The sequence below is a fragment of the Emys orbicularis genome, chromosome 1, assembly GCF_028017835.1.
Source record: "Emys orbicularis isolate rEmyOrb1 chromosome 1, rEmyOrb1.hap1, whole genome shotgun sequence".
NCBI lineage: Eukaryota > Metazoa > Chordata > Testudines > Emydidae > Emys > Emys orbicularis.
The window spans coordinates 167,222,766-167,248,317 of NC_088683.1; the positions used below are offsets into that span (position 1 = coordinate 167,222,766).

A 25,552-nucleotide genomic window follows, 5' to 3' on the forward strand; every position below is an offset into this window, starting at 1 on the left:
TACATGCCCCTTGTTCAAATGCATCTTTAGTAGGTTTGTAGTTTTTAGAGAAAGTGATAAGCACGAGAGTTAAGTAAATCCTTATTCATGCAAAATAACTGTAGTGCGTCTAAATATCTAAACAAGGGTGTTGCATACTTCTTAGTTGGTGTAGGCCAAGCTTATTGCTCAGAACAGTGCTCCATGTATCCCTAATAGTTCATTAAATAAATGGTAGGTAGCAGACACCACCCTTTTAACTGTTTGCTATAACTGGAACCTTGACTGAAATTATCCAGATGGAAGAAACACTTCTAAAAAATATTAAGAATAGGAAATATGGAAATGAAGGTGCAAGGGTATGAGTCATGCAAAGTGTAGAGCTCTGAGTGTTAAGGTCAACCAAAAGTAATCTAGTTGGCAGTCTGTAGAACCAAATCATTCGAAAACTATATTTAGGGGTTTCAGAGTAGCAGCCCTGTTAGTCTGTATCCGCAAAAAGAACAGGAGTACCTGTGGCACCTTAGAGACTAACAAATTTATTAGAGCATAAGCTTTCGTGGGCTACAACCCACTTCTTCGGATGCATATATATTTAGGGGAAGTCCTCCTCTGTAAAGGAAGAATGGGATATGGTGATGTTTATGGATAACCTGTTCACTAGAACCTGGCTATATAAGACCTGATCTCCAGTGAATAAGCCTTAAGCATTCCATGATGGGTACCTGGAGCTGCAAACGTAAAGTCACAGTACACACAGACTATCACAGCAGAGAGCTAAGAGCCCAAATTCACACCTACCATGTGTGAAGTGACTTTGGCCTGAGTTGTTTTCTCAGATCCTCATCTGCCTGATTGGTGTATTTTAAACACAAAGAGCAAGTAAATCAAGGAGTTTAATAGTTTGGGTGCACATTTGTTTAATTACATTAAAATAAACTGAAAGTCAAACTGTATTATATAAGAAAATAGCATTTTAAGCTTTCCATTCTCTTAAGTATCAGAGATGGTCAGAGATGGTCATATGGACTCCGTTGTGGTAGCCAGTGCTGTTTCCTCAGTTTTCCCGTGCTTGGCTCTACCATAGCAGTGCTATGAGGGTCTGAACTAATCTCTCTCTGCCTTAAAGTCCCAAATGGCCGGGGACAGTTCTCTACAATCGGGCTGGAACGTTTCAAATTGCTTGTTACTCTACAGTGCCTCTTCTATGGCTACTTCCCATGTGGTCGATTTCATGAAGGTGGGAGAGGGCAGGAGATCCAGGCTGGGTGCAGGCTAAGGGTGTGAAGAAGGTCAATGTGCTGGGGGAGAGCATATTGCTGTTGTCCTTGCCCTCACGGAAGGATGTGCCTGCGCTCACAGGGGCCGTGCCGTGCCCTGCCCTGCACTAATTCCCCAGCCCCATGAGGCGCACAGAACACGACAGCCTCACACCCCTCTTCTTTGCCCGCAACTCCTCCCCTCCAGAGCAGAGCACGTGGCTGCCCTCAACAGAACTACAACTCCCAGCAGGCCCATGTGCGGTCGCTGCCATTGCGCATGAGCCCTGCCCTCCTCCCGTGGGTCTATCAGCTGAGGCCGCGTTAGCCTGGGGCGAGATGCTGCCGGCGCGAGGAGCCATGGCCAGTGAGTGACTCTGCCTCGTGTGGCATGGGGGCGGACTGTGCCGCACCTGAGTGCGCGTGCGCGGGGAGAGGGGTCTCCTAGAGCAGCTCCCACCCCGGAGGTGTACGGGGGGGCTTACAGCGTGTGCCTGTAATATCTGGTTCCCTTCCCCCCACGCCCCAGGGGGCTGGGCTGCCTCTGGGAGGGGGAATACGTGTAAATCTGCCTGCTGCCCCCCAACCTCCTTCCCCCCCATGGGGCTCCTGGCTTCCTGCTCCCCCACAGCACCTCCCCCCTCTGCCTGCTGCCCCCCAACCTCCTTCCCCCCCATGGGGCTCCTGGCTTCCTGCTCCCCCACAGCACCTCCCCCCTCTGCCTGCTGCCCCCCAACCTACTTCCCCCCCATGGGGCTCCTGGCTTCCTGCTCCCCCACAGCACCTCCCCCCTCTGCCTGCTGCCCCCCAACCTACTTCCCCGCCATGGGGCTCCTGGCTTCTTGCTCCCCCACAGCACCTCCCCCCTCTGCCTGCTGTCCCCCAACCTCCTTCCCCCCCATGGGGTTCCTGGCTTCCTGCTTCCCCACAGCACCTCCCCCCTCTGCCTGCTGCCCCCCAACCTCCTTCCCCCCCATGGGGCTCCTGGCTTCTTGCTCCCCCACAGCACCTCCCCCCTCTGCCTGCTGCCCCCAACCTCCTTCCCTGCCATGGGGCTCCTGGCTTCCTGCTCCCCCACAGCACCTCCCCCTCCCCCCCCGCCTGCTGCCCCCAACCTCCTTTCTCCCCCTCCCGCCCGCCATGGGGCTCCTGGTTTCCTACTCCCCCTCTGTCTCTCAGCCTGCCGTCTTTGGTACTTTTTCCTCTCCTCTTCCCTGGTAGACCACAGTCAGCTCCGTGGTGGGAAGGGGAAAGACGGTCTGTGAGTCTATAGTCTACCTGAGTCTCATTGTGTTCTCTTCCTTTCACACCAAGTTCTTATACTTTACTTTCAGTTGTATGGGATGTTGGATGCTGCCAAAGGCAGGATCCCGAACTAGATCGTCTGATAATCTGACCAGGTGTGTTAGATGTTGATCATTTTAAGCCTTCAAACCATTTCACAGACTGTTAAACTAAGGTTTGTGAAATACTAAAGGCACACAGGATTAAGCAGGCTTGTGCATTCTGCACTTAGCAACAGAGCGGTAGAAGGTTATTGGGCTATATATTGGTAGTTCTGAACATGACATGTTTTCAAAGACTTGATCTCAAATTTGTTTAGCTTCTGATCTTTCAAAAAGCTCAAGGATGCTTTGTAGTGATGCAAAGCTGAAGCAGTGTTGGCTTTTGCTGCTCAGCTGAGCAATCTGCGTGCCTGGAGACCTGAATCCATCCCTAATGATTTCTTGCAGTGTATTTTCTGTAAATGCCAGGACATACTAAAAGCAGACCTAGAAAATTAATATAATTCTCTGTTCTTCTATTAGCTTTCCATCTAAAGATCTTAGTATGCTTAAGAACATTAATTTATGAAGTCTCATAACTCTTAGTGACGTGGGTAAGCTTTATTATCCCCATTTCACAAACTGAGAAACTGAGGGCACAGAGAGGTTAACTCAAGTGACTTGTCCAATGTTTCACAGTTTGGCATTTAAACACCATGCCAGGCTATTCAATTTCTGCACTGTGCGCACTCTCTCTTGCGCGCTCTTGCTCTCTCTGTTGTTCTGTCTGAATAATTGAGATTATGTTCAGGTATAAAGTCTGTTTTTATTTCAGTGAGCAAATTTTCTAAAATTGTTCTCTGAATGTTCAAAGGAAGGGAGAGGAGTTTAGAACACCACAAATTCTTGCCATTGTTAAACATACTCTGAGATCGGATGCTTTCATGTCTGTTTAAAATTTCAGTGAAGTTTTATTTACTCAGTAAACCAAATATTAAAACAGTCTCCAGTGTGAACTGTGGCATAGTGAGGATTTTATCATTTGCTTGACCTTTAGCACTTATGAGCTTGGCTACTAATGGGTGACTAAAGGTGGAAGAAGGTCTTTGACTGAAGGTATGTTACATTACAAGCAGCACAGCTGCAGTTATGCCATGATAGCATAGACACTTTCTGCAATGACAGGGTTTTTCTTTTGCTGTAGTAAATCCACCCCCTCAAGAAGTGGTAGTGAGGTCAATGGAAGAATTCTTCCGTTGACCTAAGGGTGGGTATGTCTATACTACAAGCGCGTCAGCGGCAGCACTGCCTGAGCTCTGCCACTGTAGCATAGACACTTACTATAGCAACAAAAGAGGTTTTTCCATCGCTGTAGCAAATCCCCTTCTCCAAGAGACAGCAATTAGGTCAATGGAAGAATTCTTTGGTCAGCCTAGCTGCATCTACAGCAGTGGTTTGTTCGACCTAAGATTTAGTTGGGGATTGGTCTTGTTTTGAGCAGGGGGTTGGACTAGATGACCTCCTGAGGTCCCTTCCAACCCTGATATTCTATGATTCTAAGTAAGGCCATGTCTACACTTACAAGCTTACAGCAGTACCAATATAGCTGTGCCGTGGTAAGAGCGCTTATGTAGCCATGTTATGCCGATGAGAGAGAGCTCTCCCATCGACAAGACATAACACCAGCTCAACGAGAGTGTCTCCCCCCGACATGGCGCTGTGCACACAAGCGCTTATGCTGGCAAAACTTATGTCACTCCATAAGCGCTTGTGTAGACATGGCCTATGTGGCGCAGGGGCCAGAGTGTTTTAGCTAGGTCAACCTAAGTTTTAGGTGTAGACCAGGCCAGTATTTATACCAGGGCTTAGATCAGCTTAACTGTGTCTTTCAGGGGTGTGAATTTTTCGCGTTTCTGAGCAATGTAGCTAGGGTGACCTAAGTTTTAGGTGTAGACCAGGCCTGACTCTTCTTAGCCCAGTCCTCTCTTCTCTGGGACCAGTTTTTGCTCTGTCTCTCACCTTTGTGAAGTGAGGTTTATCATTGCTCTTTCCTGACCCTGTACTTATCTCCCACTATGGAGGGGGTTGGGGACATTCTTCCTCTATGGAGGGGGTATTTTTCTTCTCCTGGTTCTGGTCTGTTTCCTTGCAATGTTTGTGGGCATTTTTATTGTCGGTAGGCTGGACAAACGTTTTTCTGACGCCTGGGTTGTTCTGACACTCAAGCTAATGGTGGAAGGAATTCTAAAGGAAGCTCTGCATAACACGTGATTAAGGACTGTCTTTGCGGAGTGTCTGCTGGACTAGAAAAAAGCACAGTAAATAAAGTCCATATAGTTCAGAGGACTCTGCCCAGGTATCATCTAGTAGAAGTTCAAACAAGCACAGTTCTGCTTGCCCACTACACAGACTAACATTGCTGTGTAACTCCTGGGGCAATCTTCTGTCCTGATAGGGGTATAACTGAATTGTAACTGTGTTATCTTTACTGTTAGATATGTTTTTGCATTAATTTTGCCAGGGATGAAAGGGGGAAAGAGCCATTAATTTTGTGTAAGACTTTGTGTTTAGCCCAAAATAATGGTTCACTATCACTGTCCTGTGGTATGCAATGCCAGTTTAGCTGATGTGTTCCCAAAGGGTAATCCTTAGGCAGAGAAGGTAGGAGGTAGGTTGAGGGGGAAGAAGCAGACTCAGAAGAGACCAATGGTTGTGAAATGGATAGAAAAGACAAGAAAAACACCATTAGGATTGGTATCTGACCCAGGGCCGGCTCCAGGCACCAGCTGAGCAAGCTGGTGCTTGGGGCGGCAGCTTGTAGGAGGCGGCATTCCGCCCAATCCTCGGGCGGCACGGCCGCTTTTTTGTTGTTGTTGTTTGTTCCGCTCCGGTCGCCCTGTAGGGGACAGCGGCGTGGAGGACGGGAGCGCCCTGCAGCAAGCCCGGCAGAGCAGCCCACATCCTTCCCTCCCAGCCCACCGGAGCGGTGTGGAGCCCTCCCGGCAGGGGGCATGGCGGGAGGGGCCGCGTGGCAGCACCCCGCTGAAGCCCTGGCCGCCCCCCTTCTCTCTCTCCCCCTGCTCCCTCCCCCTCCCCCCGCTAGCCAGGGCACATCTGCAGGGCAGGGAGTCCCCCTGCACCCTGGCTCCGGCCGCGCCACAGGTTTTTTTTTTTTTTTTGCTTTGCTGTTCTGGCCGCCGCGGTTTTTTGTTTGTTTGTTTTTTTTTTGCTTGGGGCGGCCAGAAAGCCAGAGCCGGCCCTGATCTGACCACTGTTAAACTGAAATAGACAAGGCAGGTGAGGTAATATCTTTTATTGGACCAACTTCTATTGGTGAGAGAGACAAGCTTTCAGACTCCACTGAGCTTTTCTTCAGGTCTGGGAAATGTACTCAGTGTGTCAGAGCTAAATACAAGGTGGAACAGATTGTTACGCATAAGGAGTTAACACATGTTGCAAGAAACAATTGCCCACTTCATTTTGAATGATTTATTGCGATATGTGTAACTTTCCTGTACCTGAAGAAGAGCTCTGTGGAGCTTGAAAGCTTGTCTCTTTCACCAGCAGAAGTTGGTCCAATAAAAGATATTTCCTCACCCACCTTGTCTCTCTCATCCTGGGACTGAAACAGCTATAGCATTTTTGGACTCATGCACTTAAAAGCTCCCCATTCCTTATACAGGATTTTGCTTGAGAACTTGAGGGTGGTCCAGTGTTTAGTGGGTTTCTTTCCTACAGGTCTGTCCACTTTGAATTAGCATTTGAGTTTATGGTTGTTAAACTGACAGAAGTCTTGGTGCTGTACAGCTCCTACCTATTGGAAGAGCTGGCTATCACTCACATGCATGTACTCCTCTTGATACAGTGGTTCTCCAGAGGCAGCTGCAGGATCCTCCCCACACTTATTTGGAAGTGGTCTGTATAGTAATTAAGTACATCAGGATAGGTGCAAATTTTATTATTCAACTCCTTTTAAAAAGCTCTAATTTAGAAGTGTTTTAGCAAAGCTGCATTGACTAATTATTTGTCTTCTCTGTCTTTAGACTTCCGTCTAGCGCTAATCCAACTTCATGTATCTGCTGTCAAATCAGATAATCTGAACAAAGCTTGTGGATTGATAAGAAAAGCAGCAGCACAAGGAGCAAAAGTTGTGGCTCTGCCTGTGAGTATTGACCAAATCTCTTCAAACTACTATGCCCCACACACCCACAGAAACCTTTTTTCTTGGGCCAACCCTGCACCCAGCTACTTTGCTATGGGGTGTGAAAAATCCGCCCCCTTGAGCGACGTAGTTAAGGTGACCTAATCCCCAGTGTAGACAGAAGGATTCTCCCATCATTGTAGCTGCAGCCTCTTGGGGAGATGGATTAACTTCAGCAATAGGAGAACCCCTCCTGTCACTGTAGTGTCCACACTTAAGCACTACAGTGGTGCAGCTGCAGCGGTTTAAGTGTAAACATAGCCTTGTATTGGTCAAGTACTAATTTCTGTCTCATTCCAGGTATGCTAAGGTACTCTGACATAATAGAGTTAAATAATAATGAGCCTTGTTAAGTGTTAATGTCACATGTAAGAAACTTAAGCGTACAACGAGAGTTGGCTGAAACTAGCAGGTCTTCTTTACATGGGGCCAGATTCTGATCTCTGTTAAACTGATTTAAATCCAGAGTAACTCCATTAACTTAAATCAATTTACTATGGATGGATAATGGTGTAGTCAAGATGAGAACCTGGACCTTTTTGTCCTTTTTCTTTTCTGTTTTTCTTTTTGTCACTCTGCTACTTCTGCTGGTGCAGCAGCAGAGAGGTAAGGTGATTCTCCAACAGAAGAATATTTCTACACCGGTGGGAGAACATGGGATTCCCATGATTCTGTGTCACATTCCCTTTTGCTCCTCTCTCCAAATGCACGCTCAGAATGAAGAAGTAAAACCAAATGGATTCAGATCTTTCCTGTGGCTCCTTAGTTGCAGAATTTCCTGGCCCTTTGGCAGGCCAATGCTCAGGCCACTGAGCTATCCCTCCCTCCCAAAGGTTGATTTTCTTTTTTGATGGTTTGGGTTCTATAATTTCCGCATCAGCATGTTGCTCTTTTAAGACATCTGAAAACATTCTCCACACCTCGTCCCCCTCAGATTTTGGGTGGCACTTCAGATACTTAAACCTTGGGTTGAGTGCTATATCTATGCTTAGAAATCTCACATTGGAACCTTCTTTGCTTTTTGTCAAATCTGCTGTGAAAGTGTTCTTAAAAGGAACATGTGCTGGGTCATCATCCGAGACTCCTATAACATGAAATACATGGCAGAATGTGGGTAAAACAGAACAGGAGACGTACAATTCTCCCCCATGGAGTTCAGTCACAAATTTAATTAACACATTATTTTTTTAACGAGCATCATCAGCATGGAAGCATGTCCTCTGGAGTGGTGGCCGAAGAATGAAGGGGCATATGAATGTTTAGCATATCTGGCACGTGGATGCCTTGCGACGCTGGCTACAAAACAGGTGAACGTCTGTTCTCGCTGTCAGGTGGCATTGTGGATAGGAGGCGGTCAGCAGTATCTCCCATCAGTATGGGCAGATTTGTTTGTCTTAGCGATTGGCTGAACAAGAAGTAGAACTGAGTGGACTTGTGGGCTCTGAAGTTTTGCATTGTTTTGCTTTTGAGTGCAGTTATGTAACCAGAAAAAATCTACATTTGTAGGTTGCACTTTCACGGTGGAGGGATTGCACTACAGTACTTGTATGAGGTGAATTGAAAAATACTATTTCTTTTATCATTTTTACAGTGCAAATATTTGTAATCAAAAATAATAGTATGGGGTGAGCGCTGTGCACTTTGTGTTCTGTGTTGTAATAGAGATCAGTGTATTTGAAGATGTGGAAAGAATCCAAAAATATTTAATAAATTTCAGTTGGTATCCTATTGATTCAATTGGTATCCAATGTGATTAATCGCGATTAAATTTTTTTATCACAGTAAATTTTTTTGAGTTAATCGCGTGAGTTAACTGCAATTAATCGACAGCCCTATATAATTATACTTGTTATTAGTATAATTCATATAAGATAGTGTTATAGTACAGATAATCTATATAGTTATTAAGGTTGGGTCCATTGTTGTATGGTGGAACCGCAGAAGAAAAAGAAGCCGGGCTTTAAGTTGTGCGCTTTGTGTCGCACAGTTTTCCCGGTGTTGGACAGGCACGTGACATGTCTTAATAGGGTTGCCAGGTGTCCGGTTTTTGACCAGAACACCCGGTTGAAAAGGGACCCTAGCAGCTCCGGTCAGCACCGTTAAAAGTCCAGTTGGCACTGGACTGGCTGGCTCTCTACTTGGCTCCACGCGGCTTCTGGGAAGCAGCCAGCATGTCCCTCCAGTTCCTAGGTGTAGGGGGTAGCCACGGGGGCTCTGCACATTGCCCCTTCCCCGAGTGCCGGCTCCGCAGCTCCCATTGGCTGGAGCCCCCTCCTGCAAGCCCCTCATCCCTGACCCCAGCCGGGTGAAAATGAATGAATGAGTGAGGGTGGGGGAGAGCAAGCAACGAAGGGAGGGGAGAGGGAGTGAGCAGGGACGGGGCCTCGGGGTAGGAGCAAGGGTGTTCGGTTTTCTGCAGTTAAGACAGAGGGTTGCCAATGTTCTAAGTGTCTGAGTGAAGGACTCTTGTCCTTGGGTTGCTTCTTTGCTGCACTTTCACAGCCTGAGTTCATAAAGGTAGGTGGACCAGACTTCAGGTACTGTTGTTTTAAGGAACCTCTTGCTGCTAAACCCTCCAGTGGCCTCTTGGTTTAGTTGGGGATTGGTCCTGCTTTGAGCAGGGGGTTGGACTAGATGACCTCCTGAGGTCCCTTCCAACCCTGATATTCTATGATTCTATGATTCGTACAAAAAATGCCTTTTAAAACATGAGAGCTGTGTTTTTGCTCCCAGGAAGAATATACAGTTGAAAATAGGTTTTGAGATTTGCATCCAGCTAGTGAAATGTGTTCTGATCCAGATATTTCACCTTCCTATGCTTGAACTCTTTTTTTTTTCCTTATTGATCTAATGGCTCCTGATCTTTCTAATTTGTATCCTCTTACCCGTTCTTTTGTCTTCTTTTGTTCTTCACCTAAGGCCATGTCTATGTGTACAGCTGCGCCGCTGCAGCACGTCTGGTGAAGACGCTCGGTGCCGATGGGGGAGAGCTCTCCCGTCGGCATAAAAAAACCCATCTCTTTGAGCGGCAGAAGCTATGTCAGTAGGAGAAGCTCTCCCATTGACATAGCGCTGTTCACACGAGCCTTTATGTCAGTGTAACGTATGTTGCTCGGGGCATGATTTATTCACAGCTCTGATCGACATAAGTTATGCCGACATAGGCTGTAGTATGGATATAGCCTAAGTGACTGCACTTGCAGAGATGACTTTTCTAATGCATCTATGAGCTTTTTTCTCTTACAAGGCCTATTTGTTAATCCTCTGCTGTGCAATGCATGACTCAACAGTACAAAGTTCTTGGCAGAGTGGACTCTAAATCTAACTTTTTAATTATTGGGAGAGTAAGTGTTACAGGCAAATTTCCCTGTTCAGTTGTGCCAATGCAGCTCTCTCATAACAAATATGACCTTTGATTTTGCTGTTCTTGGCCTCCTACACTGAGATTACCAATTGTTTGCTAGTTATGCAAGTGTGCAAATGCCAAGAGCACCAGATGAATTTCTTTAAAATGAATGTGTAAGAGAGACTAGCTCTCTGTGGGCTTGTCTTCCTCTACAGCGCTGTAGCAGTGTAGCTACATTGGTGCAGCTGCACTGCTATAGCACTGTACGTGAAGATGCTACTACGTTGACGGGAGAGCATCTTCCATCGACGTAGTTAATCCACCTCCCCAAAAGGCAGTAGCTGTGTCGAGGGAAGAAGCTCTCCTGTCCACATACCGCTGTCTATATGCGGGGGTTAGGTCAGTATAACTATGTCGCTCAAGGGGGTGGATTTTTCACACTCCTGAACAACATAGTTATACCAGTATTAGATCTGTAGTGTAGATCTGGCCTTAATTGCTCATCAGTTGTCTGACAAGCTCAAAGCATTGTACAAATGTAATTGAATTAAGCCTCACAGTACCACTGGGAAGTAGGCAAGATGTATTATCCCCCCCCCCTTTTTTTTTCTTCACAGGTGGGGAAACTGGTACACAGAGAGCTGAAGGGACTGTCTCAGGTTCACATAGTAATTCTGTGCAGAGGTGGGCAGGGAACTGATGGCTGACTCCCAGTCTCTTGCTTACACAGCAAGACCACTTTCATCAGTCCTACACCCCTTCTAGTGGACTTTAGTGCTGTATTGGGCAAATAGTATTTAACAGATTGCTTTGGAAGGCCTAGAGGAAGGAAAAACACCTTAGAAAATAACTTGTGTTTGAAAATAACTCTTTAGAACATGGGCTATGCACAGCCACAGATTCCACAGTGCTGATGGGGTCTTCAACCATAACTTTTCAAACCAGCCATGGGGGGGACCAGATAGCTCAGCGTAACAGTAACAGGAGATGGATATTTCAACTCAAGGATGCTGATTCAAATTGTTACCAGATTGGTAAATAAGCAAAAATTGTTACCATCTGTTTGACCTTTGTTAAATGAGCTGGTGATATCTCTTCAGTTTCCAGTGCAAAATTGTTCACATTAAATGACTATCAGAGTTGGTGCCAATTGTTAGTCTTCCTCTGGCCTGTCTATTAGCTTATGAGTAACCTGATAGGTTCTCAGATATTATGTTGATGAGGGCCATTTAAGTACCTAGATAGAGAGGTTTCAAAGGCCACACCTTCCAGGGGTGCTTTCAGATTTTAATGTTGTTTCTTTGTTTTCCACTTCTAGGAATGCTTTAACTCTCCCTATGGTACTAAATATTTTGCTGAATATGCAGAGAAAATCCCTGGAGAATCCACACAGAAGCTCTCAGAAGTTGCAAAAGAGTGTGGCATCTACCTCATTGGAGGTAGCTTTTTTGTTAGTGTTTGTCTTCTGAGTTTAAATTCAGGTCTTAGTTTGGGAGCACCACAAGCATTGTTTGCTTATTTGTGTAGCTGGATCGTCACTATATGTAACTGTTGGAAATCTGTCTTCTCTTCCTAATAAAGGATCCATTCCAGAGGAGGATGCTGGGAAGTTGTATAACACATGTGCTGTTTTTGGACCGGATGGTGCTATGTTGGCTAAGCACAGAAAGGTGAGAAAAGATAGAGGCATTTAGTTATCAGTGGGTTTCTCTTGATGTGGCTGTGACTGATATGTGGCTGTGTTGTGCAGAAGTGATAGCAGTCTACATCTAGGTTTCTAATAGGAACCCACCATCCACAGATTTCAAAATTGAATCTGAGGAACAAAAGAAGTGGTAGTTATGAGAATATGTTGTGCTATAGTTTCGTCCTTATATATAATGTAGGATCTGAGGATCTAAAAGAACTTTAAAGGGGGGATGGGTAATATATTTGTTTTACAGATGAGGTAGGTGAGGGGCAGAAAGGTTAATTAGCTTGCCCAGTGTGCCATGACAAATCAGTGTTGGAACTGGGGTTCACACTGACGTCAATGGCAAAATTTCCATTGATTTCAGTTGGGTCAGGATTTTACCGTATGTCTCCTGCCTCTCGTTCCATTGCTCTATCTACAAACCCATGCTGTCACTATTTTTGCTGTTACTATAACTATTTGTTGTAAATACATTTTTGGATTAATTTAGCTTTTTTGTGTTCATAGAAGTTTGGATTTTTATGTTCTTCACTATTTGGTGAACAATTACAAAGAGTTTGTCAACAAATTTAATCTGCTGGGTTGTTCACAAGCTGTTTGCTTCCGCTCTCTGCTGTCTGTGGTGAGCGATGTGTCACCCAAGTCATACTTGTGTATTGTCTGCTCCCTGATTGGATGGTAGAAACTTTCTATACAGGACAATAGCAAATAATAGATCCCCTTGCTTGCACACAGACACCCCAGCTCCCATGAGAATACACGTGTTTGTCTGAAAAGCACCCGTTGACCAAACACTTGTGTGAAGAATATCGTTTTCTTATGAATAGTGAATAACAAGAGGCGCGCAAACATTGTCACACTGAACAGTAATTCAGAACCTGCTTGAATAAGGCTCTATTCAGCTAGGTCTAGTACTCAGCCGCTCACCTATTTTGTAACCCAATACAACATAACTGCTGTACTTGGGCTACCTTGTTAGATGATGTCACTTTAAAGTTATTTTCTTATCTTCATTATTTTTTTTGCAGGTGTTGGGAATGTTTGTACAGTTGGATTTGTACTGGGACATTATTTTTTAATTATTTAATATTAGTGTAGCATAGCACCAAGAGGCCCCCCTCAAGGTTGGACCACCCCCACTTTTGCTAGGTAGAGGCAGAGCCGGTCTAAGCTTTTTGGGGCAAAATTGCCAGTCCTGCAATCACTTGTGCATGTGACTAGTCAGAATGAGTTTGGTGGAACTTCTTGACTGTGGAAAGTCACTTGCCTGGGTAAGTTTTGCAGGATTGGGGTTAAGACCATGTTATCAGAAAGATAATTATCCTTCTCTTTGAACTAAGCTCTCAGATTTTACTTACAACTTCAACGTCAGGGTAATTTAAATGTCTTTTAATATGTACATATTCCTTTGGAAGGTAGCTCATATAATCTAGTCTAGTATAAATGAGTGAGGACAGAAACTAGTAAGGATAGTTAAATAGAGGAACAAGTTGCCTAGGGAGGTTATGGAATCCCCATCTTTGAAGATTTTTAAGAATAAGTTAGACATACACTTGTCAGGGATGGCCTAGGTCAGCGGTTCTCAAACTGTGGGTCGGGACCCCAAACTGGGTCCCAACCCCCTTTGAATGAGGTCACCAGGACTGGCTTAGACTTGCTGGGGTCCGGGGCTGAAGCCCGAGCCCCACTGCCCAGGGCCAAAGCTTGAGGGCTTCTGCCCTGGGTGGTGGGGCCTCAGGTTGCAGGCCCCCTGCCTGGGGCTGAAGCCCTTGAGCTTCAGCTTTGGCCCCCCTGTCTGGAGCGGTGGGGCTCAGACTTCCCTCCCCACCCGTGGCAGTGGGGCTCAGGTGGGCTCAGGCTTCGGTCTCCCCTCCTGGGGTCGTGTAGTAATTTTTGTTGTGAGAAGGGGGTCGTGGTGCAATGAAGTTTGAGAACCCCTGGCCTAGGTATAATTAATCCTGCCTCAGCATGGAGGGATGGACTAGATGGCCTGTTGATGTCCCTTCTAGCCCTCCATTTCTATGATGAACAGAGTATATAAAATCCTACTGCTATTTCTGAATGACTCTTTTCATGAACAAGTTAGAGAGCCCCAATAGGAGTTCTTGATTATTCGTTATGTCTTTAGCTAGTTTTACATAGTTTCTATTACTGCATCACACCGAAGACTTTTCATTTTATCTAGTAAGCAGTATAAAAAATGGGCATATGGATTAACTGGTGCACATTATTTAAAAGGCACAACTATTCTTTCAAATAGTTTAGGAAACTTATACACAAATCCGGGACAGGCTTTTGAGTTAAAAAATCTTGCCACAGTCCCAAAATACTAATTACATCTAAAAGAATATTTGATTGTGATTCTGATAAGGCACTGGTCTAGGATAATAAAATAGGTCAGAGCAGTGGTTCTCAACCAGGGATACGTGTACCCCTGCAGGTATGCAGAGGTCTTCCAGGGGATACTTCAACTCCTCTAGATATTTGCCTAGTTTTACAACAGGCTACATAAAAAGCACTAGCGAAGTCGGTACCAACTAAAATTTCATGCAATGACTTGTTTATACTGCTCTATATACTATATGCTGAAATGTAAGTACAATATTTATATTCCAATTTATTTATTTTATAATTATATGGTAAACATGAGAAAATAAGCAATTTTTCAGTAATAGAGTGCTATGACGCTTTTGTAAGCAAGTAGATTTTAAGGGAGGTGAAGCTTGGGGGTACACAAGAGAAATCAGAATCCTGAAAGGAGTACAGTAGTCTGGAAAGTTTGAGAGCCACTGGGCTAGAGGATCCATAAGTTTAACATAGGCTCATACACAGTAGGGAGAAATCCTTGTTAATATCATTGTGCTGAATAATTTGTAAGGAGTGTCTTGCGTTATTTTTGAAACAGATTCATTTATTTGACATTAACGTTCCTGGGAAAATCCGGTTCCAGGAGTCAGAAACTCTGAGCCCAGGGGACAGTTTCTCCATGTTTGATACTCGTGAGTATAAGAGAATCAGTTATCTTTCTAATGGGCCCTAATAAAATGACAGCAACCACCATCTTGACATTGTTTTTTCCACAGTAGTAGTAGTAGTTATGTCAAAGCGTGCTATGCATTTGACAAACAGAGGAAGTTAGAGAGTGCATTTTTCAAAAGCACCAAAGTCCTGTTATCAAGTGAAGGAGCCTATCTCATTGGGAGTCAATGGCTCCTAAATCTCCCAGACACTTATTGAAAAGTTTACCCATAGTCAAATCTATGATTTAAAAAGACAAAGACAGAGGGTGGTGGAAAGAGATGCAACATCCAAACAAAATGATCTGGGCAGCGATAGACATGTATCATGTTGGTTCCATTCATTAAAGATGATGGTTGTAAGTTTGTATAACTAGAAGTCTTATACTTTAGTCAAACAAAAGGGTGAATTCTATTTTTGTAGGGCCTGGTTTGGAGTGTTGCACGTCCCATGATCTGTATTTATAAATAGCAGTGGTATCTCACAGGAGTGATGTTGGTTTTGTGGAGCCCTGGCTTTGCTCTTGTGGTTTGGAGTTCTGGTTCCATAATTCCCAGCTGCCTGTTCACAGATGGTGCCTAGGCTGCTGTAAGATTTCCTCTCCAACTAGAATGGAAAGAATGGGAAAAGCAATTACTGAAGCAGCTTTTTTGTGAGGGTTCAGTATTCCCATAGCACATACCTGCAGTTCACAAAATTCGTTTGAACAATGGACTCATTTTATTTAGGTCATTTATATGAGGCTCATTACACCCAAAAGTTGGCTTGGAAAAGAATAAACAAAGTGTTGAACTAGACCTGACAAATTATATCCTATGAGGATGGCATGGTAGTGGAGATTTCAAATTTTCGGCTAACCATAGCAGAATGTCCCATGTGATTTGTTTTATATCCACTCCCAAGATGACTTGCTCCCTTAAGTGACGCTTGCACTTGCTATAATCCCCACCAAAATTACCGTGTCCCATTAACTGAGCTCTCTCCAAATTATCTAATATCCCTTGGGCTGTGGTCATCTCCTTCTTGCAACAAGATGGTTGTGTATGGGAGAAATCTCTTAGCAACAACTGTGTTGTTATCTCAGTGCATGTAGTTTGTAGTTTTTCTTTCCCATCTGTGTGCTTCATTGAGAAGTTGATCAGTAATTTTTGAGAAGATACCTATAAAACCAGACAAAGACATAACATGACAAGCTTTTAGAGGATATAGCTGCGTGATAAGGCAGTTGTGACAGGGACCTCTTTCTACTCCATAAAATAACTAACAATATCCACATTTAAAAAAAGAAAATTCTCAGACTGGTGCACTTTCCTGGGTAACACTAGCTGAAATTCACTGCAGGTACAGTGGTTGCAGAGAAGAAAGCACATGTCTAAAATCAGTGCTTGTTTCTTGTGGTGGAAAGTATTGTACAAGAGCTTTCACGATTGGTGGCTGGAGACCTGAGATTCCCTTCCTGCATTCAGCATGACAGTGACTTCTGCTTTGTGTCTCTTCTGTTTTGGGAACAGCATACTGTAAAGTGGGACTGGGGATCTGCTATGACATCCGATTTGCTGAGCTTGCTCAAATCTACACACAGAAAGGTGAGGATGTGTTGCTAAATAAACTTGTCCAGACTTTGTACAACGGGGACTTGCCATTAATTGAGAGGTGACCCATCCATACAGAACTGCTTCAGAAAATGTGCTTCTTGCTTTTCAATCCACAGCTGCATACATGTGGTCAGACCCCATGATTATCCACAAACTGCATAGATAGCATCAGGAATAGAGCTCATGAGCTTCTGGTCCAAAAATACAGCTATCTGCTTGGCTAGTCAAAGGAGCAGCGCCTCTCATTGAGACAGTAGGGAGGTGCTGGTCCTACATGACTAGATCAGAATATCAAAGACTGATGCATGCACCTGTTCCTGTGAGCCAGTGCACGAAAGTATTCCCTGTGGTTTACTTGGTATAAGTGCGTATACATACCCTTTGTGGAGGTTCTGCATATTCTAACCAGTTATGGATACTGATGTCTTTTTAAGTAAATACATTCAAAGGAACTTCCTCTCCTCCCCTCCCCTCCCTCTCCCCCCCGGCCCTTAATCCCAGCCACGCAGTTTTTTCCCCCGGCTGTGTGCCAGGATTGATTCCCAGGCACTCAGCTACTGGGGAGGATGGAAAGTTCCTGGCTTAGGGGAAGCAGGGCAAATCAGGACTCTTAGGGGGAATTGGTCCTGCTTTACCTCCCCACATGCTGCAAACCACCCTCCAAAAGCCAGATTGGGGGAAGGGGAGTGAAAGGACTGCATGACTCATGACATAAAAGGGATGATGCAGATCTTCATAGCCTCTCTTCCCTTCCTTGCATGCTTTGATGAGCAGTGAAATAGTTAATAACGTTGCCATTTTAAAATGTCAGTATTGGGTTTCAGAATCATCGACCCGTTGAGATAAATCAGGCAGTTCATGTCTCCCGGCTGTCGCTTTAGGCTGTCTGCAGAGTCCAAGCATCTGATAATATTTGCTGCACAATGTGAAGGTTTTCTTCACAACCATAAGGGAAAGAGACTTGCTCCTCTTTAAGGGAGAGCTTAGATTCTGGAGCACAAGATGGCAGCTGTGACAGAAAGATACCAGTTCACTGAGTCACAGTGAACTGGACCAATTCCTCCCTGGCCTGTCTTTTGAAAGGGGTGTGGAGGAAACAGGTCACATGAAGAGGTGACTATAAAGAGGAATAGTCCTGGATCTTGAGGTTGCCAGGGAGGGGAGGCACTGAGTTAGTTGAGAGGGCCCCATACAGGAAATCTGAAGATGACTATATTCTATTCTTGGAGGAAGGCACATCTGTTATAATATCTGGGGAGTGCTCCCAGAGGATGACAGACAGCAAGTCTGCTGCCAGGCAGCTATGAAGAGCCAATACCCCCTACACTTCCCCACCGTCACATGGCTTGTCCTGTCCTTATTTAGACTCATGCAACTTACAAACTTTAGACAATGTAGAAGTTAAAGGCCAGTGACCTACAAAGCCACCACGCTCTTTGACACAACTTACCTGATTGACTGTGTGTATTTCAGCAGTGCAGGGATACTGCAGCTCTGAACTGCGATAACCATGCTTCCCCCATGACAACTTCTTTTGTTATCTTATAATACCGAGACATTCTTTTTTAACCAAGGTTGCCAGCTGCTAGTGTATCCAGGGGCTTTTAATATGACAACTGGACCAGCCCACTGGGAACTGCTGCAAAGAGGACGGTAAGGACTAAGTAACAGCCTTTCCCTCCTCCTCCTGAAAGGGATTTTAGCTTGTTGAACTGACTCAGAATTTTGTTTTTAAACTGGGCTTTGGTGTCAGGATAGAAAGAATCATGTAACTCCCTTATATCTTATAGGCCATACACAGCACCAAATAATTCCCACCATCAATAGGAAAACTCTAATACTTCAGTCATGATATAAACACCTTTGTGCCAATCTCTCAGATACCAAGCTCTGAGAAAGCACTTTTCATCTGTACACCTCCGAGTGCTTTATACAGAGAGGTAACACAGATGGGGAAGCTTGAGGCACTGAGAGGGAGAAGGGGGTTCATTCTAAGAGTTGCTCGCTGTGATTTTTCCCAAGAACTTGCTGAGTCAGTGAAAGTCAAGAATAGAACCTGTATCTCCTGAATCCCAGCACTGCTTAGTCACTTAGTTGGCATGTTGGCTCCTCTATTACTGTCTAGATCCTGAAATGTAGGCAGTGGTTGGGATTCAGACTGAGTGTGATTCAACCAGCCATCCCTATTGAGCAAAGGACTTAAATTGGCATTAATGGGAGCTTAAATGCTTTGGACCATTAAATCTGGTCCACTTGGCATATAGAGATTCCTCCTTTCCTGAGTCTCTGGATTTTTGCCTTGCTGACCTTCACATTATTTATGGTTTTGGCTATTTTGAATCTCCTAAAATGCAGCAAGATGGAAAATCCAGATCACCTCTTTGGCATAATTTTTCCTTCCCTTCTGTTTATTGTTTTTCTCAAATGCAGCTAATCTGCAGTGTACAAAGATGTGGACAGTAATTTTTTTCTTGTCCTTCTTTGAATGCAGAGCGGTTGATAACCAAGTCTACGTGGCTACTGCATCTCCTGCTAGGGATGAGAAAGCGTCTTACGTTGCCTGGGGACACAGCACTGTAGTAAACCCATGGTAAATGGAGAAGAATAACTGAATTTTTCTGCTAACCAAACTTTAAGGGACACTGTCACGCTTCTGTCTGAAAATGTTTCTACCTACTCTTAAAAGTATCACCTAAAATTCCTTTAACTGAAAATGAGAGACAGTTCTCTACTCTATTTTTACAATTAACTTTATGCATCTGACAGCACCTTATGTATAGCCACTTTGCTCTTTGTGCGGGTTTTTCACATAGCAAAAAGGAACAGAGAACTTTAGATAAAATGTGATTGTAAAAACACAGAAATTGTCTGAATAATTCAGAGGTAGGTGTAGCAACTGGGATTACTTGACCACTTAAAAAAAAATTAGGGTGGATTTCAAGTTGTTTTAGTGCCCAGCTAAGGAAATCTCCTTTCATTAGCTTAGTTCCTTAAGCTAATACCCAGCAAAATTGTAAAATAGCCATTAAAGGGGGATAGTAAGAATATTTAACTTCCTGTGGGCTTGTGCATCCCCTTTCTAACAAAGGGAAAATGTAACTTGGCTGTCAGTGAAAGTGCAACAAAAAGACTAAAAAAATAAAATTACTGCTCGGTAGAAATATTTTAAAGCTTAAGGGAAGCAAACCTTTTACTGCAATGAGATCATGGCTGCTTGGACCAAACAAACTGGGTTTGGGTGAATGATCAATATCCAAATAACAAATAAGTTTAAAGTTTTCCTCTGAATATAACTGGAGCTGCAGTTGGCACTCTGAAAGCTTTTTACCTGGATTAAAAACTAATCCCAGTGTATTGAACTCTGCATCATCAACTCTCTAACTAGCTTGATATTTTTAATTTTGTTTAAAGATCAGAGATAAAGATCCAGTTAAAAAACAATTGAGTATATACCATAGTCTTGGGAAGGATAAAACAATATATTCAAGTTGAGTATCTCATCACATTCCACAAGATATCTACTCATTTACGTGACACTTACCAGAATTATCTGTATAAGAGAGAGTATTAAAAACCAAACCACCATTCAGAAAAGTCAGTGTATTATGTGGTTAATTCCAAAGCTGAATCACCTTGGAAGTTGTCTGCTAGAAACTCCTTAACTAGAACTTTACAAGGCTTTGGCATCATAATCGAAGAATAAAACGAACTTGATCTTTGAGACAGAATTAGCAGGGCATAGACCAGATAGGTCAGAGTGTATTCCATAAGCAGCAGTCATTTTCATCCATGAGCCTGAGTAGCTTTGGATAAATCAGGAAAAATATGTAACCAAGAACCTTTCTAGGCAATAATTACCTTTTTTCTTCCAAATAATTAACTCCATTCATGTTACTCATCAGCTAGAAAACTACATTCTAAGTTCTCGTGTAAAGCTCAAACCTGTTTATCTTATTGTTGGTGCCTTAGCCCTTTCACTTAGCAAATAGTAATGCCATTGCAGCGAACAGCAGAGATGGTGAAAAAGAAGTGTGTAGGCTCAATAATGTTTGTTTGTTAATCCTGACTTTAAAATAGACCCCTCTATGCCTGCCTGGTTCCTTGCAATAACACACGAGTAGAATCTGAGATGGGAAGGACTTACTAGCTAGTCAACCCCCAGCATGTGCAGTATGCTGGAGAATATCTGATGCTAAACTGATCCTACAGATAAACTTTGCCTGTGCAGCAAAGACATTTTTTTCTCCATATAAAGTACTTTTAGATTTATAGATTCAATGCTGGTTTGTCTACAGAGGATCACTTCTTAACGAGCTATGTACAGCCGTATATCTACTAGAGAACTTGAACCTTTGAAATGTGAACTCTTTTTTACTTCAAGTTGAAGTGGTGCAACGCAGTCATGCTAGCCGTCCTGGTTTGGTGCAGTACTCGCACGCATCCATCCACTTCACTCTGTTGCAATAGTGTGTTCTTCTAAGTACCTATCCTGCAGCTCCTTAAAGTGGTGGATTGTGGGAGATTGCTTAGGGTATTGTGCCATGTCCAGGAGGCTTCTGGGAGAGGGAGATCAAAAACCTGCTGTCTGCTCTGTCACTGTAATGGTGCAGAATGACACAGTGAGGAATGCAGGAGTGCTGAGACCTACTCAGGGCAAGTGTTAATCATCAAAGTGCTGATACAATTATGGAGGGGAATCTAATGAGGTGTAATCTTCATAAAGCAGTGCCATTCCAGAATGACTTCCAATGTGTGTATTATGCTTGCTGATTTTTAAAAAAATCTTCTGATTCAGTTTCTCAATCTTATTATTTAGATTCATTTTACACCTTTCTTAGTTAAAACCAAGTGCCCGTGGTGTGCTAGAATCGGAAAGTGCTGTACGGTATGGGAAACGTTCTACTTTTCAGGCTCCCTCAGTCCCAAGAGAACTCGTGGGTGTGACCGTGACCTTGTCGCTTAGATTAACTCTTAGATTGTATACTAGCGGGGGCAGGGACCATCTTTTTGTTCTCAGTTTGTACAACACCCAGCACAATGGGGTCTGGGTCCCCGGCGGGCTCCTAGGTGCCCCTGCAGTACAAATAATAAATAAATATTGTTTCATTTTGCAGGGGGGAAGTCATAGCCAAAGCTGGCACTGAGGAAACCGTTATCTACACAGATATAGGTAAGCCAGTCCCCACCAAAAAAAGAGGAAAAGAGAAACTGGAGTCCATGAGGCTAAACCACAGGTCCCCAAACTATGGGGTGCGCCCCCCTAGGGGGCACTGAGGGGGCCTGGGCCAGCCGCCACAGGGGGCAGGGAGGGAGTGCCACCTTGCTCAGCTCCTGGCCCTGGCTGCCGACCCTGCACCCAGGATCCCAGCCTCAGCCCCCTTACTCCTGTCTGCGTCCCCCTCTCAGAGCATGGCCCCACAGAATGCAGGGTGGGTGTGTGGACATGAGGTAAAAAGTTTGGGGACCACTGGACTAAGCAGACCAAAACCCTCTGTAAGCTGGGCATCCTTGGGCTCATCTGACCATGTGCACTTAGATGTGGTATGTTCAAGTTTTATTTTCCTGTTTTTAAACATTCTAGTGAAAGGTGCGAGCCTCATGGCCAGCCCTCAGCTTCAGAAGCTGAAGGCTTCTAGTCATTCACAGAAACCAGTATAACACGGGTAGCAGCAATGCCAGACCCTGCAGATCTGCCACACCGACCTGGAAGGCTCTCCTCTAGGGGCATAGGGAGTTCAGTCTCCATGAGCCATTCAGTCCTTAGCCTCTCTGCCGAGACCGCCACCTATGGTGCCTAGCCTTCTCTGTGCCTGCCGGGGGGACAGCTCCACAACTTGACAGGCAATATAAGCACTCCCCACTAGGCCTAATTAGGCCCTGCTATCTCTCTACAAGTTGGGGATAGGCACCTTCAGGCCCTCTGACTGTCTCCCTGGAGCGTCCAGCCCTATTCCACTGGACACTCGCAGTATTCAGCTTCGCTACTTCCAAAGAAGCAGTGTACCCCAACTTATCAGTTACGCCTCCGCTCACCGCTCTGCTTAACACACAGCACTTGTGTTTATAGTGAAAACAAGTAAAAGTTTATTTAATGAAGTATAGTGTGGAGCACTGCGATTCAAGTGGCAACAAGTTAGATAGGGTTACCATACGTCCGGATTTTCCGGGACATGTCCGGCTTTTTGGGACTCAAATCCCCGTCTGGGGGGAAATCCCAAAAAGCCGAACATGTCCGGGAAAATCCGGCGCCGCTGGGTGCTGGGCCGGGGGCTGGCCCGGGGCCGGGCTGGGCCCGGCGGTGCTGGGCTGGGGGCCGGGCCGGCGGTGCGGGGCCGGGGCTGCTGGGCCGGGGGCCGGGCCGGCGGTGCGGGGCCGGGGCTGCTGGGCCGGGGGCCGGGCCGGCGGTGCGGGGCCGGGGCTGCTGGGCCGGGGGCCGGGCCGGCGGTGCGGGGCCGGGGCTGCTGGGCCGGGGTCCGGGGCCGGCGGTGCTGGGCCAGGGGCTGGCCCGGGGGCCGGGCTGGGCCGGCGGCCGGGCTGGGCCGGCGGTGCTGGGCCGGCGGTGCTGGGGCGGGGGCCGCGGCCGGCGGTGCTGGGGCGGGGGCCGGGGGTGCTGGGCCGGGGGTGCTGGGGCGGGGGCCGGGGCTGCGCTGGGCCACGGGCTGGGGCCGGGGGTGCTGGCCTGGGGGTGCTCGGCCGGGGGCTGGCCCGGGGCTGGCACCCCAGGGCCCGAGCCGAGCCAGGCTGCAGACGCTGGGGCCGGGGCCGGCCGCCGGAGGGGGCCAGACTGGGCCGCGCCTCCTCCCCCCACTCCACCCCCCCCGGCTTACCTGCTGCCTGCTTCAGGCTTCCCACGAATCAAATGTTCGCGGGAAGCAGGGGAGGGGGCGGAGTTGGGGCAGGGACTTTGGGGAAGGGGTGGAGTTGGGGGCTTTTGGACACTCAAAATATGGTAACCCTAAAGTTAGAAGTATTGGAAACAAATGGCTGCAGAGAAAATCCTAACAGATTCTAGAACCTAGACTTACTTAACTGGAGACTTTCCTGTCTTCTTCGAGAGAGCAAAGTTCACCCAAAGTCCTTCCAGCATTTTACAGACTGGGTTGGTTGTGATCTTCCATTCGTGATACAAATCACACTGTCCGTCTGCCGCCTCGGTGAAGGATCCAGCATGTCTGTTTGCATCCCAGACATATCAGAACAATCCATTGCCCTTACTGGTAAACTGGATCTCCCTCCTCCCCCCCAACCTATTTTGTAAATTTCCTCCCTTGAACATTTCACAGTCTCTTGATTAGCATTTGGCTCAGTATGCAAACAGGCATCCACTGTGAGACTTGTGTTGCTCAATACATACTTGACCAGCAAGAGGAACAAGCATCCATTACCCCTTGCTTGAAAGGAACCTGTCCTAGATATGTCACCGCCTGGTTACCTGCCTTCCGAATGTAATTTTTAATATAGACACAACTCCTTAAGTATTATCTGTCCATGCCTTTTGCAATGATTATGATGGCTACTGGCTCTGAGTGGAAACCTCACGGGCCATTTTTTAGTGAATTATGCTGCATATATCTGACCCCGGGGACCTCTGTGAAACTCTCTGCATCCTGTGCCGTCTGCCAGTTGGCACCAAGAGATTTTTGGGTCACAGCGTCACTTGTGGCGATAGTTTTTTGTGATCTAACCATTGACCAGCCACAGAAATGCACAGGCCCAGATTAGTCAAACCCATTCAGACAAGTTCCTCTTCACATGACTTGTACAAGTCAGATCACGTACATATCTCCTGCCCTGCATAAGCATCAGGCTCTGTCTTCATGCATGCAAGTCAGGTACACACAAATGCATGCAGGTTTGAAAATCTCACAAATCTTTTTTCAGTTCCTCCAGCTCTGTACAGTCTCTTTCTCGTGGATCTTTGCATACAAAGTGGTGCACATGCTTTTTTCCAAGCATCAGCTGGAGTTTGTCTAAACTATTTAACTTTTCACTTTTTACAGACCTGAAGAAGCTTGCAGAAGTCCGCCAGCAAATCTCCATTCATACTCAAAAGCGCTCAGATCTTTACAGCGTAGAGGCAAAGAGAGAATGAGGCTTCATGCATACAGCTCCATGCTCTTCAAAACTCAGATCAAGAGCCGCTCTTTTGACATTTGCTTGTGTCATCAGACAGAACAAGACAGTAAAATAATCATTTTCACAAGCTACTGCTGACCTTGCATCCAATACCATACAGTTAAGCAAAAAAAGCACATGCTGGTATAATTCTGAAATGAACCCTAAGTGAAGCTGAACAGAGGTGGCTTGTGAGCTGGCTTTTATCTCCTTTCATACTTTAGCTATTTCATGGCACTTTACAAAGCCATGAGTTAACTGCTGGGGCAGAGTTTTGCCTGCAGCTTTTGAACACTGAACCTTGTCTAGCTGAGGAGGAATGCTGGCCAGGACCCTGCACTTTCTGAAAAGTGCCATGAGACTTTTAGTTTCTACCCAAACAATTATTGAAGGTTTAGTATCTCGACTGTATTGGATAGAGTGAGTCCTGCTGTGAGGCTTGAACCCACTGCCGGGTGGTCCAGAGGTACGGCTAACACCGCCCCACTGACATATACCGAAGTTATATTTTCTGTATGCAATGATGTAAAATCGAAGGTGTTTCTACTGTGCCTGTCATATCTAGGCATCAAATTAATGACGACTTTTCTTCTCCTTCCTTTCTGCCCTGTGCATCCCAGCCCGGGCATAGAGGATGCATTCCTACTCCCATTTGCTGCTCCTTGCAGTTCTCTAGCACTTGCCTCTGTCTTCCTGCCTCAGGTTCCCTCTGGAGCCTATTGCTGTCAGCCCTTAACTGGCTGCAGAGGAGGGGGAGCTGGGCGAAGGCTGCCATTTTATGCAGGATCCTTGCAACTGTGTTCAGCATCAGTATCTACCATGTTAATTTTTACACTGTTCTTTATATTAAACACACTATTATTCTTAGTCTGGTGCTTGTGTTCAATGCAACAAGAGGAGCCGGTGTGGATTCTTCTGCAAGCTATAACCTAGTGGTGGTGGTGGTACAGGTGGTTCTTTTGACAGGCTATAAGGAAATCCAGTTAAACAAGACTGATTTGAGATGGCTCCTGGAATATTTTATCACCTTACAATGTACAAATAAAGCACCAATCACTGGCCCTAATAGAGGGTGTGATCC

General features: G+C 45.6%; 1 protein-coding gene across 1 annotated transcript; it reads left to right on the forward strand.

The window, feature by feature from the left end:
- Window positions 1-1,526: 1,526 nt before the first annotated feature.
- On the forward strand, window positions 1,527-25,339 carry NIT2 (nitrilase family member 2). Its single transcript, XM_065414531.1, has 10 exons — window positions 1,527-1,605; window positions 6,547-6,665; window positions 11,369-11,489; window positions 11,632-11,720; window positions 14,649-14,742; window positions 16,273-16,347; window positions 17,931-18,009; window positions 18,848-18,946; window positions 21,471-21,526; window positions 24,357-25,339. The coding sequence occupies exons 1-10, from the start codon at window positions 1,578-1,580 to the stop codon at window positions 24,446-24,448; spliced, it is 852 nt and encodes a 283-aa protein (XP_065270603.1). The 5' UTR covers window positions 1,527-1,577; the 3' UTR covers window positions 24,449-25,339.
- The last annotated feature ends 213 nt before the right edge of the window (window positions 25,340-25,552 follow it).